This window comes from Xenopus laevis, chromosome 4S, assembly GCF_017654675.1.
Source record: "Xenopus laevis strain J_2021 chromosome 4S, Xenopus_laevis_v10.1, whole genome shotgun sequence".
Classification (NCBI taxonomy): Eukaryota; Metazoa; Chordata; class Amphibia; order Anura; family Pipidae; genus Xenopus; species Xenopus laevis.
The window spans coordinates 118,728,806-118,746,658 of NC_054378.1; the positions used below are offsets into that span (position 1 = coordinate 118,728,806).

The 17,853-nt window shown below is 43.2% G+C and overlaps 1 protein-coding gene across 2 annotated transcripts in view; it reads right to left on the bottom strand.

Annotated features, from left to right (window-relative positions):
- The window catches only part of plxnb1.S (plexin B1 S homeolog), a 118,670-nt gene that overhangs the window by 26,896 nt on the left and 73,921 nt on the right, over positions 1-17,853 (bottom strand). For both annotated transcript variants that reach the window (XM_018261455.2, XM_041561765.1), the window contains 9 exons: positions 11,744-12,878; positions 9,892-10,074; positions 5,959-6,087; positions 4,945-5,045; positions 4,644-4,776; positions 3,364-3,520; positions 2,966-3,074; positions 1,548-1,656; positions 96-1,013 (listed from right to left, as the gene is read on the bottom strand). In XM_018261455.2, coding sequence (XP_018116944.1) covers positions 96-1,013; positions 1,548-1,656; positions 2,966-3,074; positions 3,364-3,520; positions 4,644-4,776; positions 4,945-5,045; positions 5,959-6,087; positions 9,892-10,074; positions 11,744-12,877 — 2,973 coding nt within the window. In that variant the 5' untranslated portion in view covers position 12,878. The remainder of the gene's footprint in view (positions 1-95; positions 1,014-1,547; positions 1,657-2,965; positions 3,075-3,363; positions 3,521-4,643; positions 4,777-4,944; positions 5,046-5,958; positions 6,088-9,891; positions 10,075-11,743; positions 12,879-17,853) is intronic.

Consider the following 17,853-nt stretch of genomic DNA (forward strand, 5'->3'; position numbering starts at 1 on the left):
CACCAAAAGACTATGGCAAACGAAGACAGACCATAAATGAAACAATCAAATTATATGGATGCCTGGTACCAGATCAAGTGTCTTACAGAACTTACCATTTCAATTAGTCCTGGAGAATCAAATTGATAATCCAGATCAGGCTGAAGGATGCCAGGGAAACTTGGTGAGACTCCATCACTCTCCCCGTCGCCAGAAAGGATAGTGGAAGCTGAAAAGGATGAAGTGTCATTGTCCATACTGGCTGAGTCTGCCCAATCATCTGCCTCTGTTTGGTCCAAGTTTTCCTCTGTGTTATCCTCAGTGGGAACTGTAGGTGGTTCTTCAGAATAAGGTATTTCACTGTCAAATTCAGCATGATATCCAGGCAAGGAGGAGACACTGGATGCCTGGTTAAGGGTTGTTGTGGACTGGACAGCAAAAGTCAGTTCTTCTTGAGTAGGAAGGAGCATTGTGGGTGCCCATGTATTTTCCTCTTCTGTTTCAGGAACAGTTGGTGGAGGAACAGGGATTGGTGTTGTGGTCATGTAAGATGTAGTGGAACTTTCTGTAGTTATCAACTCTTGGAGCATGCTTTCTTCAGAAGTGAGAGCTACATATTCATTATCTGTGACGGGCGGGCTTGTGGCCATATCTACAAACGTGGTGGTTGGGATTGTTGTGGGGCGGCTTGTTGGTTCTTCTGTGGAAGGTTCCATTGTTATATCTGGAACAGTGTCTTCTGTGGCAAAATCCAAGTCCCCTGTGGTTGGATCAGGCTGTTGAACAGTAGTTGTTTCTGGACTAACAGCTGGTGTAGTGACAGGCAACGTAGTTGGGATGGTGGTTGTTGGGAATGTTGTGGGTGAGGTCTCTGGGATAGTTGTAAGTACAGTAGTAGTACTTGGTGTGGTACTTTCAGTGGTCATTGGGGCTTCGCTTGGACTTGTTTCCGGAATAACAGTGGAAAGAACGGTGGAGGTCGACTCAGTGGGAACTTCCGGAGGAAAGGTTGGGTCCAGGAATGGAATCTGTGTCTGTTCAAGTCATGAAATAAGGTAAATTTACACCAAAACAACAGGGCGGCAATGTCACAGTGTAATAAGTAGGTGGAATGGAAGAGAAAATGGAATGTGGTAGTGAGTGTTTGGGGGGCTTGGAAAGCAGTAAGTCAGAAGAAGAAGGGGTTTTAAGACACATTTCAGATAGATAGATAGATAGATAGATAGATAGATAATAGATAGATTGATAGATAGATAAATAGATAGATAGATAGATAGATAGATAAATAGATAGATAATAGATAGATAGATAGATAGATAATAGATAGATTGATAGATAGATAGATAAATAAATAGATAGATAGATAGATAGATAGATAGATAGATAGATAGATAGATAGATAGATAGATCGTAGATAGAGAGAAGACAACTGATAGATAGATGATAGTTAGATAGCAAGAAAGATAAATAGAAAGATAGAAGGATGGTTAGACAGAAAGAAAGACAGATGATAGATAGATAGACAAATAGATAGATAAGATGGACAGGTGCAAGGAAGAAATTCATACCAGCTTGTTGTAGATAATGGTCCCCTCCTCACACGTAGCTTTATGAGTGCAGTGATGCTGTTGGATGCACCAGTTACAGCCCCAGTCACTGCTCACACAACCACGGCATCTGGATAAACAGGGACACACACAGAGTGAACACAATGACCCTAAATGAATTGATGTAAACTAACCCAGAGAGGACTTCTAACAACTCATATGTAATTTTTTGTTGTTTTTTTTTAAGATATTAGTAGTTTCAGACTGCTAATACCAGGCTTTTAATGTAACAGTTGTATTTGATGATGAGACTGTCATATTTTCAATATAAACACTTGAAGGCCTGTGCCTAGGTCCGCAAGCAGCTTTAAGGGGGCAGCCCTTGGGTGCCTATATGGTAAATAAAAACGCACGGAAAAAGCCCAACTCCTCAGGCCATTGACAAATACTTGTGCCAGAGCGGGTGGAGTTGGTAACTGGTTCTTCTGCAATGTGCACATGGGCTGGAAAGGGTGGGCTGAGGTCCTGTGCCTCCGGCAGCACAAGGCCTGAATACAGTTCTGAGGGTCAGCGACCCTAACTGTCCATGCCATTTCTACACACTTCCAGCATTCAGTTAACCCTAGGGTTGCTGACTCCCGTTAGAGCCAAAGGCCTGGCATTAGCACCTAAAACTGTAAATATCTAAGAAACTGCTAAAATAGAACATTAATGCAAATGAATTAATGCAATTCTGTTCCAACTTTAAAAGCTGTAAATGTAATTGCCATTGAAAACAGAATGCTTGCCCCTTGCTATTCACTTCACTGCTGGTTCTGACTACATGTACCACTGAAACAATATGGCTGTCCTCCAGCCAAAAAGTAGTTCCCATAATGCCCTGTGTTTTGAGGAATGAAGAGATCTGTAAAGAAGAACAGTAAAGGAGGCCATAGATGTAGAGTTCCGCTCGTTTGGCCAAAGGAGCGGATCTCTCCCCTATATGCCCACATTGAAGGGGGCAATATCGGGCTGATCCGACCGTGGGCCCTAGGGCCCAATGATCGGATCATAATGCATCCGATACGTGCGTTTGGATCGTGGGACAGCATACACACACAGATGCGGACGCGATCCGACTGGATTTTTTAACTTGCCCAATCGAGATCTGGCCGACTTTCGGGCAGATATCGATAGGGGAAGCTTGTCGGATGGCCCCACACACGGGCCAATAAGTTGCCAACTCAGTCGGTCGGCAGCTTATATATATGTCTTAAGAGACACATGAAAGGCCTTGTGGGAAATGGAGTCTTTGAGGTCAGCTGACTTCGGCAGTCAGTGTTTTTATTGTGTATGTAGTCAGGACCAGCAATAGCAAAATCACAACCGCTGGTTAATGTTATACAACTGATAAGAATGTCCCCACTTTTCCTAAGGGTGCAGGGGGTCACAGTACTCACGGAGCATTCTTATAAAGCTGGGCCACAGCCATGCAGTCGTAGAAGGTGAACTCGGTGCTGGATATGGTCACCTCTCTGAAGCGCAGAACAAGCTTCACCTGCGCATGATCTGAAAGCAGAACCGGGGGTTAATGCTGCATTAATGGGGTTATGGCATGAGCATAAGGTGGAAACTTTTTGGTGCAAAGAATTCAGCAGGCAATACTGTGCATTTACTTGGTGCAAACATAGAGTGCTTTGTAGCTCAGCCCTAAGGGACTCTACTGCGTGTTTTTGGGGTATTTCTGTACAGAAATGAGCAAACCTTGAGCACATTTTTTGCTCTAGTACTTGCTCTATATGGGGCAATGCTTAGGTTGCACTCTGGGCCACACCAACTCATCAGAACCAGTACCAACCTGTCCCAGGCTTGATCACAGGAGTCTTGCTCGGATCTGGAGACGGACACATGACTCCAGTGTCTCTTACAACTGCACGGCTCTCAAAATCTTCAAAGTAGCAGGAATAAGACTCTTCGGGTTCCAGGGCTGGTAAATCAGGGATAGACAAAAAAACCTGCCCGGACAGAGAATCGGGGGTTAGAAATGCTCCTCCTAGTCCAGGGCAATTCAGCATAAGGGAGCTGCAAGGGTTAATAGTAGTATTACTTTGGGAGTATCTGGAAGGTAAGAATGGTTACAGAAGGCACCACAATGGGTGCAACAACAGCACTTTAAATTTAAGCACCCGTGTCAATCCCAATGTTTCTGGAATTACCCATATTTTTACCCCTGGCGGAGGTGGAGCAGGGGGAATGGCCTTGGTGGAACATGATAAGGTCAGAACATAAAATGGATATGGGCAAAAATAACTTGTTTAAGTAAACTGAATCTTTTTGGCTTAGTAATATCATAAGGACAAGACTTGCTACAGGGCAAACTGATCAGAGGGTGAAACTGTCCATACAATTTTGTGTGTTGACTGAGGTGAGGGTGCAGCTTGCGTTGGAAAGTTGGTTGGGGGCAGGTAGACAGGGCACTGGGCCACAAGTATTGCCTTGGGCATCATTTCCATTTGCCCTGGCTCTGATTTACTTTCCCTCCCAGTGCAGATAAAGATACTGAATCCTGTGAAATAAGCTTGTCCCATACCCTTCTGTGTTGCTTGTGCTCTCAAACACAGGTTTACTAGCCTTACGTTGAACAGACTTTATATATTATCCATGTATATACTTAATACAAGATAAAAGGTGGAGCCAGAGGCACAAGTCCCAATAATAAGTGTGAAGAGCCACAGCGAGTGGCAGAGACACACGTGGAGATTCGGGGAGATTTAGTTGCCCGGCGACCAATCGCCTCTTCTTTGGGTGACTAATCTCCCCGCAATGCTTCCCGCCAGCTAGAATCTAAACCGCCGGCGGGAAGGCACTCGGAACAATTTGTTTTTCAAAGTCGCCTGAAATTGCCTCACAAGGAAACTTCGTACGACTTCGGAAAACGAAGCGATCCAAGTGCCATCCCGCCGGCCGATTTAGATTCTAGCCAGCGGGAAGGCATTGCGGGGAGATTAGTCGGCCGAAGAAGAGGCGATAAGTCTCTTAGGGACTAATCTCCCCGAATCTCCACGTGCGTCTCTGCTCTAAAGAGAGCTAGATTATTGGTGGCGCCCATCACACCCCACTCTGGGTAAATTTACTCACGTTTCTCTTTTCTTCTTTGCTGATATTTGCTGGACTCAGAGACTGGACTGTCAGACATTGCTGGTTCTGATCGTAGGCCCAGAGCCACTGGTTCTTCTGCCCTGAACGTAAACACTCGAAGCTCCTGCTACACCTTGGAGTAAATGGAAAGTACGAGGCGGATTAATTAAACCCTTACCCTAAGGTGGTTAGCTCCAAAGCTTGAATCTATGTTACAGCTCCTCGGGGGACTGGTTAAAATACATTAGGCTACTCCCCCCCCAACATGGGAAAATCCCCATAAAGCACGAGTGCTACTTACTTGCCATAAAGCACACACCAGCCGCAGTACGGATCCCCCGCAGACAGACATGAGTGACAGTCAGTGAACGTAGAACATTCTGAAAGTGGCACTTTCATGACCTGCAAAGAACAACCAAGGCCTTTTATACTACACAGATATAAGTATGGGATCTGTTAACCGGAAACTCATCCAGAGAGCTCTAAATTACGGAAAGGCCATCTCCCATAGACTCCATTAAAATCAAATAATCCAAATTCTGAAATATTATTTCCTTTTTCTGTGTAATAATAAAACAGTAACTTGTACTTGATCCCAACTAAGATATAATTAATCCTTATTGGCAGCAAAACCAGCCTATTGGGTTTATTTAATATTAAATGATTTTCTAGTAGACTTAAGGTATGAAGATCCAAATTACGGAAAGATCCGATATCCAGAAAACACCAGGTACCGTGAATTACGGATAACAAGTCCCATACCTGTACTTATTTACTTAAAACAACTGAGGATTTTGCACTCACACAGATACAGACGTGCAGAGAAGGAATAGTCAGGCCGAACGCCCGTATTGTACTGAGAAATAACAGTATGATAAATCCTCCCTATTATAGTGCCTTCCCTTTAAACAAAATCTAAGGACATAACACCAGATTTAAAGGCACATTTATGTATGTATTTCATTCTCTGCATTTCATTCCTGAGTAAAATGAAGAAATTCGTGTCCGAGAGAAGATTTATTCTGATGAATGTCTTAGCAAAGTAAATCTTGGCAACGGCATAATTTTCCAATGATCTGGCCACTAGAGGTCACTGTTTCATTAGAGGATAACTCGTCAGATCAATCATGGCTGCCCCCACGGATACACATATAAATGGGAATATTAAGAGAACAAAGTCTCTCTAAGCAGAATAACTTGTGCAGATATGATTGAGGGAATATTTAGAGCTATACTAAACGACTGACACTAGAAGGCATATTGCTCCTTGAACCTCCCAATTCCTAAGTCTTCCTGCCCCACTGATATTTCTTACCTTGGACTGAGTCAGGATATACAGGTGCTTCTCCGCCTGGTCAAATAAAAGATCTGGCGAAACGGCCGAGTTTGATTGGGTGTCCACAGAAGAATACCGCTGAGTGTCCTGATGCCCTCCCAGATACACCTGCGAATCGGAAACCCCGGATTAATAATCTCAGCAAGGAGGACATCAACCAAACTCACCATTTTGCTCATAAAGGCAACTTTTCAATTGGTCATCCTCTTCTGCCTCTTTTCAGCTTTCAAATGGGGGTCACAGACCCCAGAAGCCAAAAAACTATTCCTCTGTGAGGCCACAATTTTACTGTTACAATCAAAAATCTTTCTTTTCAGGCCTCCTCCTATTTACCTTCCAGTCTCTTGTTCACCCCCTGCCTAGCTGTTCGTTGAACAGGACCCAGACAGCCGCTGTCATCGGAAAACATGTTTTTTTCAAAACGCATCAGTTAATAGTGCTACTCCAGCAGAATTCTGCACTGAAATCCATTTCTCAAAAGAGCAAACAGATTTTTTTATATTCAATTTTGAAATCTGACATGGGGCTAGACATTTTGTCAATTTCCCAGCTGCCCCTGGTCTTGTGACTTGTGCCTGCACTTTAGGAGAGAAATGCTTTCTGGCAGGCTGCTGTTTTTCCTTCTCAATGTAACTGAATGTGTCTCAGTGGGACATGGGTTTTTAATATTGAGTGTTGTTCTTAGATCTACCAGGCAGCTGTTATCTTGTGTTAGGGAGCTGCTATCTGGTTACCTTCCCATTGTTCTTTTGTTTGGCTGCTGGGGGGAAAGGGGGTGATAGTGATTGAAGTTTATCAGAGCACAAGTCACATGACTTGGGGCAGCTGGGAAATTGACAATATGTCTAGCCCCATGTCAGATTTCAAAATTGAATATAAAAAAATCTGTTTGATCTTTTGAGAAATGGATTTCAGTGCAGAATTCTGCTGGAGCAGCACTATTAACTGATTCATTTTGGAATTTTTTTTCCCATGACAGTATCCTTTAAACAACTATATTAAAAACCTGCTAAACTATTACAGGAACAATATGTAATTTTTTTTTTCTTTCAGCAGGGTCATTTTCTGATTAACATGTACGGTCTGACATCACTTGCGCCAGAATGATGTCACTTTAACACCTGTTGTTCGAGTTTATAAGCCCATTCACTCCCATCCTATAGGCAGGGCCCTATTCTGTGTGTCGTTATCTCTTAATGGAAATGGGTTGTATTGACCTTGAATTTATCACATCCCCTTGTGGGTGCCTGTAACTCAGTGAGAGCAAATCTACATCTGACAGCTTTTCATTAAAAGGTTCCAATCCCTTTATTAAATGGAAAGTGCAGGATAAATACGCCTTTAAAAAGGTATTCCACATATACAGAGAAAGCATAAATCCAGCTCACTCCCCGTTCATATTCCTTGATCCTCAGTGATTGAATTTTTAATGGACTGTCATTTAAACCCAATCTTGCCATAAAATATAAGGCGTCTGTCCCACTCTCCTGCAGAAATCAGTAACAGGCATCTCCAGGCAGCAGTGCTGTAACGGATTCTCCCATAGGTGCTGTTAGACTCAATCTCAGATCCTGAGTGTACGTCAAGAACTTCTGCCATAAAGCAGGTCAGCAATGCCGTTTTCACCAGAAAGGAGAACCAGTAAATTCCAAAAACGGTCTTTAACTCAGTTAAACATTTTCCCCTAAACACCCTACTTTAAAGAATCCTTCAATGGTTTTTCTTCTTTTCTTGACATCAGTGTCTTTAAATCAAATAATTTCCCATTTCCCTTCTGAACTCTTTTAAAGTACCTGAGTAATCCATCTCTAGAGAAATAACAAAGGATATAAGCTTTCTTTGAGGGTTAATTTGCCCTTGACCAGGACATTTGGTTTTATATTGCACCAGCAGATGGTGATAGAGGAAAGGCTTAGCGACTGTGTGTGAGACAGACATGGGTTTATGTATGTAATGTTTTCCCCAACAGGGAGCTTTAGTGATGGACTGAAAAATATGGTTATTGTACCAAGAGCTGCTGTCTGCTGTATTAGAGCCTTAAATTTTGCCAGATTTATTGCAAGTTGTTGCTCTAAACACTGGACAACAAATAAGCACTCACTCCAAATCTCACCCTAAGGCTGGGCCCCTTTAGCTCATAACAAGGTTACAGATATATAGAAACATTGTGGTAACAGTCACCCTGCTATAGTTCCAGGGGTACCCAGGGTACAAATCTCACCCAAACTTAAGTCCAAACGAGGCTCTACTCTTGGGGTATAGAGGGAGCAGCATGGGGGTGTAGGGGGGCAACGGCACAGCCTACAAATTGACACTTGCATAAAACAACCCAAAAAGAGCCAATAAGCTGCAACATTGAAGCGACCTTGCTATAATACAGATTTATATACAGTCCTCGTTCCAAGCAGAAGGATAAAGAACAACAGCACATAAATGGGATTGTACTTTCCCGTACCATCTATTCACAGAGGGGCCTGAATTCCTTTAAAAAAAAAACCCCAGCAGCCATTGAGCTTCCCAAACACAAGCAGTGAGGACAATCATGTCACTGGCAAATTCCCACATGCTGCTGCCAACCGGGTTTAATCCATTCGAGAATGGGCTTTCATTTATATCTAATGCTTTAATATGTTGAGAACATCCTCTCCAAGAGAGGAAACCATTGCCCTTAGAATTTAATAATATAGGGTACATGGGAGGCGACAGATCATCTGGGTCAGTGCCGCAGGTCTTTTAACATAAGCCAATCAGAATGAGTATATTATAAGATAAGCCTGTCTATTGGCCCATCCCTCTACCTCCCTGCCTACACCCCCGAGAAATCTAAAAGCAGAGGGTGCTCTAACACCCCACTAAGGCAACTAAAGCCACCCATAACCCCTTTATCCCAAAAAAAGACTTGCATGCAGGGTCCCTACTTAAATGGCAGTATTTCCTATTATAGGTGCAAAGTGCGATACTGTTTCACTTACAGTAAGTTTCCTTGCGTCTATGCACTTCTTGCACCTATGAATGTGGACAACAGGGAGCAAGGCATAGAGGTGCAGGGGAACCAACTATAAAGGTACAGTTATTCCTTTATGCTTTGTGCCAGGGGCGTAACTATAGAGGAAGCAGACCCTGCGCCTGTAGGGGGGCCCAGGAGGTATAGGGGCCCCACGAGGGCCTAATTCATCTACAGTTTCAATAAATATTGGTAAAACAAGTCAACTGCTAAAAATTTTGGGGGCCTGAAAAATAATTTGCTGTGGGGCCCAGTAATATCTAGTTACGCCACTGCTTTGTGCCCAACATTTTTGCACCCCTTTCGATTTACTCCCCAGAACACAATGTTGTGACCAAATTCACATTTATAGATTCTGGGACCTTTTTTAATTTGACACAATTATGTTGGATTATGTTTATTTTCATATATGTCCTTTCCCCTATACAGTATTGTATTAATTCCCCCAGCTCTGCCTTCAGCAATCAGTAACATTCCACTTCTCACTGGGGCCACTAAATCTCTCATCAGCACGGAACAGGCAAGAGTTAATCTTGGTCATTGTGTCCAGGCGAATAAGCACCAGGAATTTGCTTCGCTACCAATCAGATGCCTGCGGTTACAGAGGCCTAGACCAGATTGTACAATAAGTGCATGGTTACTGGGCACTGCCCGCATCTTCCTGCTTCCCAATTGGACTGGAGTACACATCCATAACAGAAGGCACATACAGCCCCAACCGGGCTCTAGACTGAGCATTATAGGCCCCCTTACTTGATATTTTGTACATAAATCATGTGCAACATGTGGCCCTGCAGCATCCCACCCACAATAGCCGTCTACTCGCACCATTGCTGACATCACTCAGTCCTGTGCTGACATCATACAGTTCCTGTGACTCCAGGTGTCCCCTACCCCGGCTTACCCACCTTGTTAAGGCGTCCTTTGCTGTCTCCAATGAAAGCGATAGTGTGCTCCCCCTCCACATGCACGGCAATGGCGGTGAAACGAGTGGTGTCGCTCTCGAACACAGGAGTGGCTTCCAGGGGGTCCTTGCTTGCCATTGGGCTGGGTGTATGATCTGAGCCGCATGGATAGGCATCGAGAGTATCCTGGAAGCCAATAAGATTTAGGTGGGTTTTGGATACAGAGTTAACAGTTGGGCTCCTCTAGCTACTGATAATGACCATAAATTCACATGAACTTTGATGCCCCAGAATAAAAAATTATGTTACAGTGTCTTATCTACAGGCCTGTGCATGGGCCCTCCATATTTAATATCTGATCAGGAATTGGCCACTTGCCAGTTGGGCTGATTGGTTTATATATGCCCCGACTACTGGCCATGCAAGAAAACAGATTTGGCCCAACCCACCAAATAAGGTCTCCTCGTCCCCAAGCCGCCTAGGGGTTCCGCAGACTACTCTGCATTAGAAATCCACATTAATCCAATCCATGAACATCAGAAAATGGGTCCAATACTTGGATAAATACGGACACCGATCTCACAAATCACGATTATTCTGTTACTAGAAAAACTAATCCCACTCAACCATATAAAAAACAGTAAATGGATATGAAGTATGTTAAGTTCTGAGACGTGCCAAAAGTACAATTAAATATTGATGCACATTACACAATCCTTTCACAAAGATGAGGCCGGCACAAGCTAATAAAATTTTAATCACACACAAGTTTGGTTCAAGGGAGAAAAACAGAAATGTAGTCATCTGGGAAATACTTCATCTGAATATGGGGTGCACCCTTGGGTCACCCACAAAAACATATGAGTGCATTCCATGGAAAAAGGTTGCCTTCCTCTGGAACACAATGGCAGGTCATTTCTCAGTTTTTCCAACTATGTTACTTTAAAGGCAAATGGCACATAAGGACATATATCCATATTCACCAGACCATAGAGGGTAACGTAATACATGGTCTTAAGTTTGCTACTTGTCTAATTACCTATAGCGTTTACTGGTCAACCATAAACATCAGACTGGCTGCTATGGGGTTACAAGATGTAGGCAAATGTAATATTTTTCAAATATTTAGTTGGGAGTCCACGCCTGATTTCTATGTATCCCAAGCCAAAGGGACTTGCCCCAGTTCACAGGCAATCAGCATAAACACAGTTATATCCAAAGATATGTGTCCCCAGGCTTTTTCATTGGTAAAAAAATATAATTTTATTTAAAGTTGCATAAAAAGTTTTGATACATACTGACCCCACACGGTCCACCTTACGCGTTTCGTACCCACCGGCTCTTAGTCATAGGTGTCTCTATTAACAGCATGTACAATTCGGAATTTAAACCATGTTGCTCCCTCCCATTTTATTTTAAAACCAATCAAAATACAGAGGGAATTAACCCTATATGATCACAATATACATTCAAAACCGCCTCTGTGGGGCCTTTGTATCTAATCATGTCATGTATCCCAAGTTTAAAATTACATATTAATCAAATAAATCCCTCTGTATTTTGATTGGTTTTAAAATAAAATCGGAGGAAGCAACATGGTTTAAATTCCGAATTGAACATGCTGTTAATAGAGACACCTATGACTAAGAGCCGGTGTAAGGTAGTAATATTTTTTCATGTTATCCAATTATTGGGAGCAAAATGATGGGACGGACAAATCAAGCAAAGATCTACTTGTTTGGTCGAACAGGTGGATCTCTTTCTGCATGGGCAGCTTGTGAATGCACTAACTTTTTGCATTGTTACTATGTAAAAACGGTTATTCTCATAATTACAGGGAAAGTCCTTTACTTACAGACGGCAACTGGACACAGTTAGATTTCACGTCGTATTCAATGTACGCCACCTCTCGCCCGTCCTCAGCTTTGCCATCCTTGGTGTAGCAGGTGTCCCTTGTCTGATTAATTAAACGATCTATAAGATCCATAGAGTATAGGCACAAGCCAGACTCCTCGCCCACCTTTCCGGATGCGGCCTGCCACTGGGAGAATGCTGCAAACAAGACATCCCCTTCGGTGTCCAACACACTCTTGGCCAACCTTTCCCCAGGCTGAGTGACATAGGCCGCCTGAAGAAGATTGTAACTTTTCTCCTTAGTCCGGCAACTCAGAGGCAGTTCCACGTAGGAATAATAGTGGGAGTCGTCTGGGCATATGCGAGAAATGTAGGTTTTGTATTCTCTGGACTGTGATTTAAGATCCCTGCGATAGAACAGGAAGTAAACATTGGACCTGTGGGTGAAGGCCTTAATGAAATGGTGGTTGTACTCCGAGAGCCGACCTACTACCGCCAATTTGGCTGTATCTTCGTATGAAAAGACTGAGTGGGACTCCATTTCACTTGCACCGCCCACCTCCAAGTTCCGGGTGGTAATTGGAGGGATGCCACCTGCTCCCTTACTTGTGTAGCCCCGTCCCACAAACAAAAGAGGGGATCCATCTTTAGAAAGTGCAACCAGGCCAACCGTAGTAACATTGGGGTCATTTGCAGCAACGTATTGTGTGTCTACTGGTCTCTCTGGTCTGAAGAGCACCATTTGGACAGATCCCAAGCGCCTTGACTCACAGATTCCTTGGTAGACACTGCCACAGACTATAAGTTCCTTTTTGCTGGGGACCACCAGCAGGAGTTTGTTATGATTGTTTGTGTTCTGTGCTTGGGGGCAGTCAGTGGACACAGGGGGTAAACATTCCTTACTGTCCCAAACTGGCCCAGTCCTGACCAACATTTCCACAGATAAATCCTCAGTCAGCTGGTAAAGGGAGTTTGTAGCCCCGATGTACAAGGTGCCTGTGTTGGCATCCAGGGTGAGGTGGTTGAATATTGTGTTGTTCTGTACAAAAGCAACGTACGGGATGGTCCCAGAGATTGGTGTCCCAAGGAGACACAAGGCGGCAAGAAGCAGCGTTCCTGGAGGCATGGTGATCATTCTGCAATTCCAGAAAGAAAAAAAGAAATATGTTCATTTTTAAGCATTTATGGAAAAGGAGAAACTACAGTCAATACAAAAATGTTGCAATTCACTAAATTGATAGACAATTCATCATCATCAGCTTCATCACATGCACATTAGACAAATATCTAAATACTTGGGATTTTAATCAGGTATTGGTTCCCAAACTGTTGGGCTTGATAACAATGGCTTCCAAAGTTGGCTGAGCTACCTAGGACCCACCAGAGAACCTAAAATCCAAGGCCCACTGTCATGACTACTGTCTGTAGATAGGGCTAAATATTACAGTTTTGATGTGAAAAAGAAAGGACTCATGGGGCCCACTGGAAGATCCACTAGTATCCTAGCAGGCCAGTCTGACCCTGGTGGCAAGGGGCTCAGCCTGAATGGTGATTAGGGTAAGAATATATATTTAATTTTCAAAATAAACCAGAAAGCCCAGCTTGGAGATCATTTAAGGTGAATTCTGCAGTGAAAACATATTTGCAGTCCTAAATGTTATTGGAACAATGGCTGACTGACTGACAATGTTCTTCCATATTTGTAATCTTGTTATTATCTAAAGAAGGCCTTCACCGTAGGTCAGGCCTCCAAGGTGGGCTTGGAGGGTGCAGGGGCATTTCTGGGCTTTTCGCCACCTGAGGCAACCTTTTCAGATGCCGCCCCACCTCACACCCGGCGTTTAACTTTCTGAGCGGGAAGGAGTGGCTTTTTGCCGCCCTTGGTAATCACGGGCTGTTGCCGCCTGAGGTGTGTTTCTCAACTCAACTCATGGCCCCTGGGACCTACTGTTCTTAGTAGGGCTAACGGTCGCGGAGGGTCACCTGCTACTGAGAGCAATGTGAAGTATTGAGAAGAGAGCCAATAAAGATTTTCAAAAACAAATAAGCATTAAGAAGAACCCCTGGCAATATCTACCGTCATCAGCAGAAGGTGACCTCCATGTACCCTCCAGTATTCTGTACAGAATAGTTTTATCAACCAAATATCAACAATTCATACACTTTATAATGGTTATGGATATTCATTTGCCAAAATATGGATTTAAAACCAGTAAATTTCTCAGTGGGGGGGAACTAGCTACTTGCCTGCCCCAGAACCAACTGGCCTCCATCATCCTCCAGTTGATAGCAAAACTCTATAGAATAGTTTCAACAATAAATACAAGTTATAATGGTCATGGATTATTTTGGCAAAAGATGGATTTAAAACTAGAAAATATCTCCATGGTGGGTGAATTGGGTGCTTCACTGCCCCAGAACCTGCCCGGCTCCACAGCAGACTGAGGCAAAATTGCTCTTTCCCAAAAGCTGTAACATCTGCTGATCTTATTTATGACGCTTTGGAAACATTTCCTTTTCCATATGAGAATGCTAGAACATGCCCTTTTTACTACAGGTATAGGACCTATTATCCAGAATATCCAATAAGGATTAATTTTGTCTTAGTTGGGATCAAGTACAAGCTTTTGTTTTATTATTACTGAGAAAAAGGAAATCATTTTTAAAAATGTGGATTATTTGGATAAAATGGGAGTCTATGGGAGACAGCCTTTCCGTAATTCAGAGCATTCTGGATAATGGGTTTCCAGATAACGGATCCCATACCTGTATGACTATCATTATATATGCATAGAGCCCTAAAGAACTTGCAGCCAGGAAAGCGGCACAAAACATACCAAGAACGCACAGCTGAAACATGAATGAATGAAATTCTTTAATAAATATTTTTAAATAATATTTATTTAAGAGAAAAGGGCGAGGAAGTGCTAACGAGGCAACAGCTCGGCACAGTGTTCTGCAGAGTCAGTTAAATAAAACTTATTAACACGGGAGCTGGTTCCGGCAACGTGCGAGGGCACTGGGAAGTCACACAGAGACAGCAGGAGACACAAAATGAACCAACAGGGCTCTCTGCTCCAGACACAGAACCATATTCCCTTTCAAAAATCAAGTGGCGTTTGCCAACAGATTTGATATTTCTCTCTTTTCCGATGGTAAATAATATTCTTTATCAAGGTGTTGCTCCAGACTAGCCTTCATTGTGAACAATATCACATGAGTTGTGCACAGAGCACAAATGATCTCCATGAGATTGGGGGAGACCAGGAGGGCTGGTTTTAGGGTTACACTACATCTAAAGGGTTTTCCCATACTCAAAATGGCACCCAAAATCACCAGCGATGGTCCACGCTCATGAACATGACATAATATATGTACTTTATCATTTAAACCTACAATATTAGGGTTGTCCCATCTACAACTAGTGTAGCTCAGGTCTCAGCAGCAAGTTTGGCATTCCTAATGCATACATTGTAAAGTAATAATGGAACGTATGCATTTGCAGTCACATTTCTCACTGCCCCCCCCCCCAGCTAGCACTGGGTACATTGTGACACCCCTACACCTTATTCACATTCCATCAGTTGCTGAAATGGGGGTGGTGGTAACCTCTTTTTTCTTTACTTATATCATTATGTAAATGCAGCAGCTAAAGGCACTATGTAGCCCAATGGTTACTTTAACGTAACTTGTATTCAAGAAACTCCAACCTATTTCACCATCACCATCATGCCTGAAGATCTGACTTTCTTTATTTTCTACAGCCCAAGGCCAGATCTGCACCCTTCTGCCCACAGACACACACTAGTCTACCACTGGCTCATATTAGTTTTAGGGCATCACGTCCCCTAACCCGTCTGTATAGACATACATTTATTAAGTATCTGCCAAATTGTCTCATGTTAGTTCTACGCCACCACTCAATATAGCGGTAAAAGCCCTCTACCTTCAAGGGAGAAAAAACATAAAGAAAAATGAATGGAAGGATGATACTGAAGGAAAAAGAGGTCCTGCAGGAGAAAAAGAGAAAGGATGGCAGTGGACACAGAGAAATAAGATAGAATGGCCCAGACACAAAGGGGAGCAAAAACAGGCAGTGGAGGAGACAGGAGAGAGATGGGATGGCAGTGGAGCAGACAGAAAAGATAATATAACTGAAGGCTGACAATAAAGCACCATGAAGAAAAACAAGAAGGCAGTGGAGTAGACAGAAAAGAGGTAGAGTGTCAGTGGAGCAGAAGGATGAGAAATAGGAAGGCAGTGGAGCAGAAAGAAAAGAGGACTAAGTGGAGAGGACAGAAAACAGGTAGAATGACAGTAAAACAGACAGACAAATAAGGTGGCAGTGGAGCAGAAAAGGAGTGAGAGGAGCAGAAGAGAAAGACAAAAATAAAATAGAGGTGGCTTAGAAGGAAGACATAGAAAGCATAGGAGTAATAGAAGAGAGAAGATGGCAATTGAATGGATAAATGAGAAATGCAGCACAAGGGAAATAGAAAGAATAGCGTGAAGAGAGAGAGTGAACAGTGAGGGAATGGTTGTGAGGAAGGAGAGAAAGAAAGACAACGATGGAAGAAAAAAAGAAAGTAAGAAGGACAGGAGAGAGAGAAGGAAAAAAGCACTAGAGAGAGAAAGAGGATGGCAGGGGGACAGGAGAGAACAAAGAGACAGACATAGAGAAAGCAAGAAATAACGGGAAATAAAGGATGGCAGGGAGGCATCAAACTCTTCTTTTCTTGCCATTTGTCAGGTCTGTATTCACTTCTGTTCTACATAAATGAGCATATCAGCAAGGGGTTTACATCTCAAATATTAGCAGAAGATCATTGAAGCCCCTCCTGTGCAGCCCACTGCTAAATACCCTTTAGAACTCCAGCAGAAATTTCATTCTTGAGCCTAATTCCTGGTATCCAACCTGGCTAATGATCCTTAGCCCATCTGCTAGCGTTTCCCCCATAATATATTGGTTGCACGTGGGCTCTGTGCACACTCAGGAGCCTCTCAAATGAGCCTTCGAAATGAGGAAAGACAAAAGCCTAAATAATAGCCGGACCCCCCCGGCCAATCATGGCTTCTAACCACAGCTCATTAGTCTGCCCATTATTTGTGATCCGTAATGTTTAGCTGATCCCATCGTTCATGGCTGTACCCAGAAACAAAGACAGATTGGACTGTACAGGCTTACACCTCCTTAATGGCCTGCTAAACGCATTAAACTAATTGTTGCATGTACCCGTAGCTTGTTATGCCACATCGCATTTTCTACTTAAAGCAAACCATCATTCCACTCTTATAATCCTATTTACCGTTAAACACAAGCTTTAATAATGTAACACACTATTCTGTCCCAGAGCCAGATTGCATCAAACTCTTATGCATCAATCCCTGCGTTGATGCTTAATTTCCTCCAGTCTCATTGTGGCTTTAATATCAATCTCTAAAGGTTCAACTTCTGCGCATCTCAACCACTGCTTTAGCTGCCTTGCAATAGTCACTTTGTGTTCATTAACAAATGTTTGCCTCCAGGGAGCTAAAGAACTGGATGTGACTGGTTGCTACTGGTTACTAGACCAAGGTAAGCTTTGCATGTGTTAAAGCAACCCCATAGGTTAATTCATCGAGTTGAATCAGTCACCTAGAAAGCAGCAAATGTATCCTCCAATGTTATGTTACTAGGAAATGGAGAAGGAACAACATAAAAAAAGTTTCTGGGAAGGGAGTGTGACTGTGGGATAGCAGGTATAGTAGGGAGAGATGGTGTCTATAGTAACAGTGGATAATAGTTTCTGGGAAGGGAGTGTGACTGTGGGATAACAGGTATAGTAGGGAGAGATTGTGTCTATAGTAACAGTGGATAATAGTCTCTGGGAAGGGAGTGTGACTGTGGGATAGCAGGTATAGTAGGGAGAGATGGTGCCTATAGTAACAGTGGATAATAGTCTCTGGGAAGGGAGTGTGACTGTGGGATAGCAGGTATAGTAGGGAGAGATGGTGCCTATAGTAACAGTGGATAATAGTCTCTGGGGAGGGAGTGCGACTGTGGGATAGCAGGTATAGTAGGGAGAGATGGTGCCTATAGTAACAGTGGATAATAGTCTCTGGGAAGGGAGT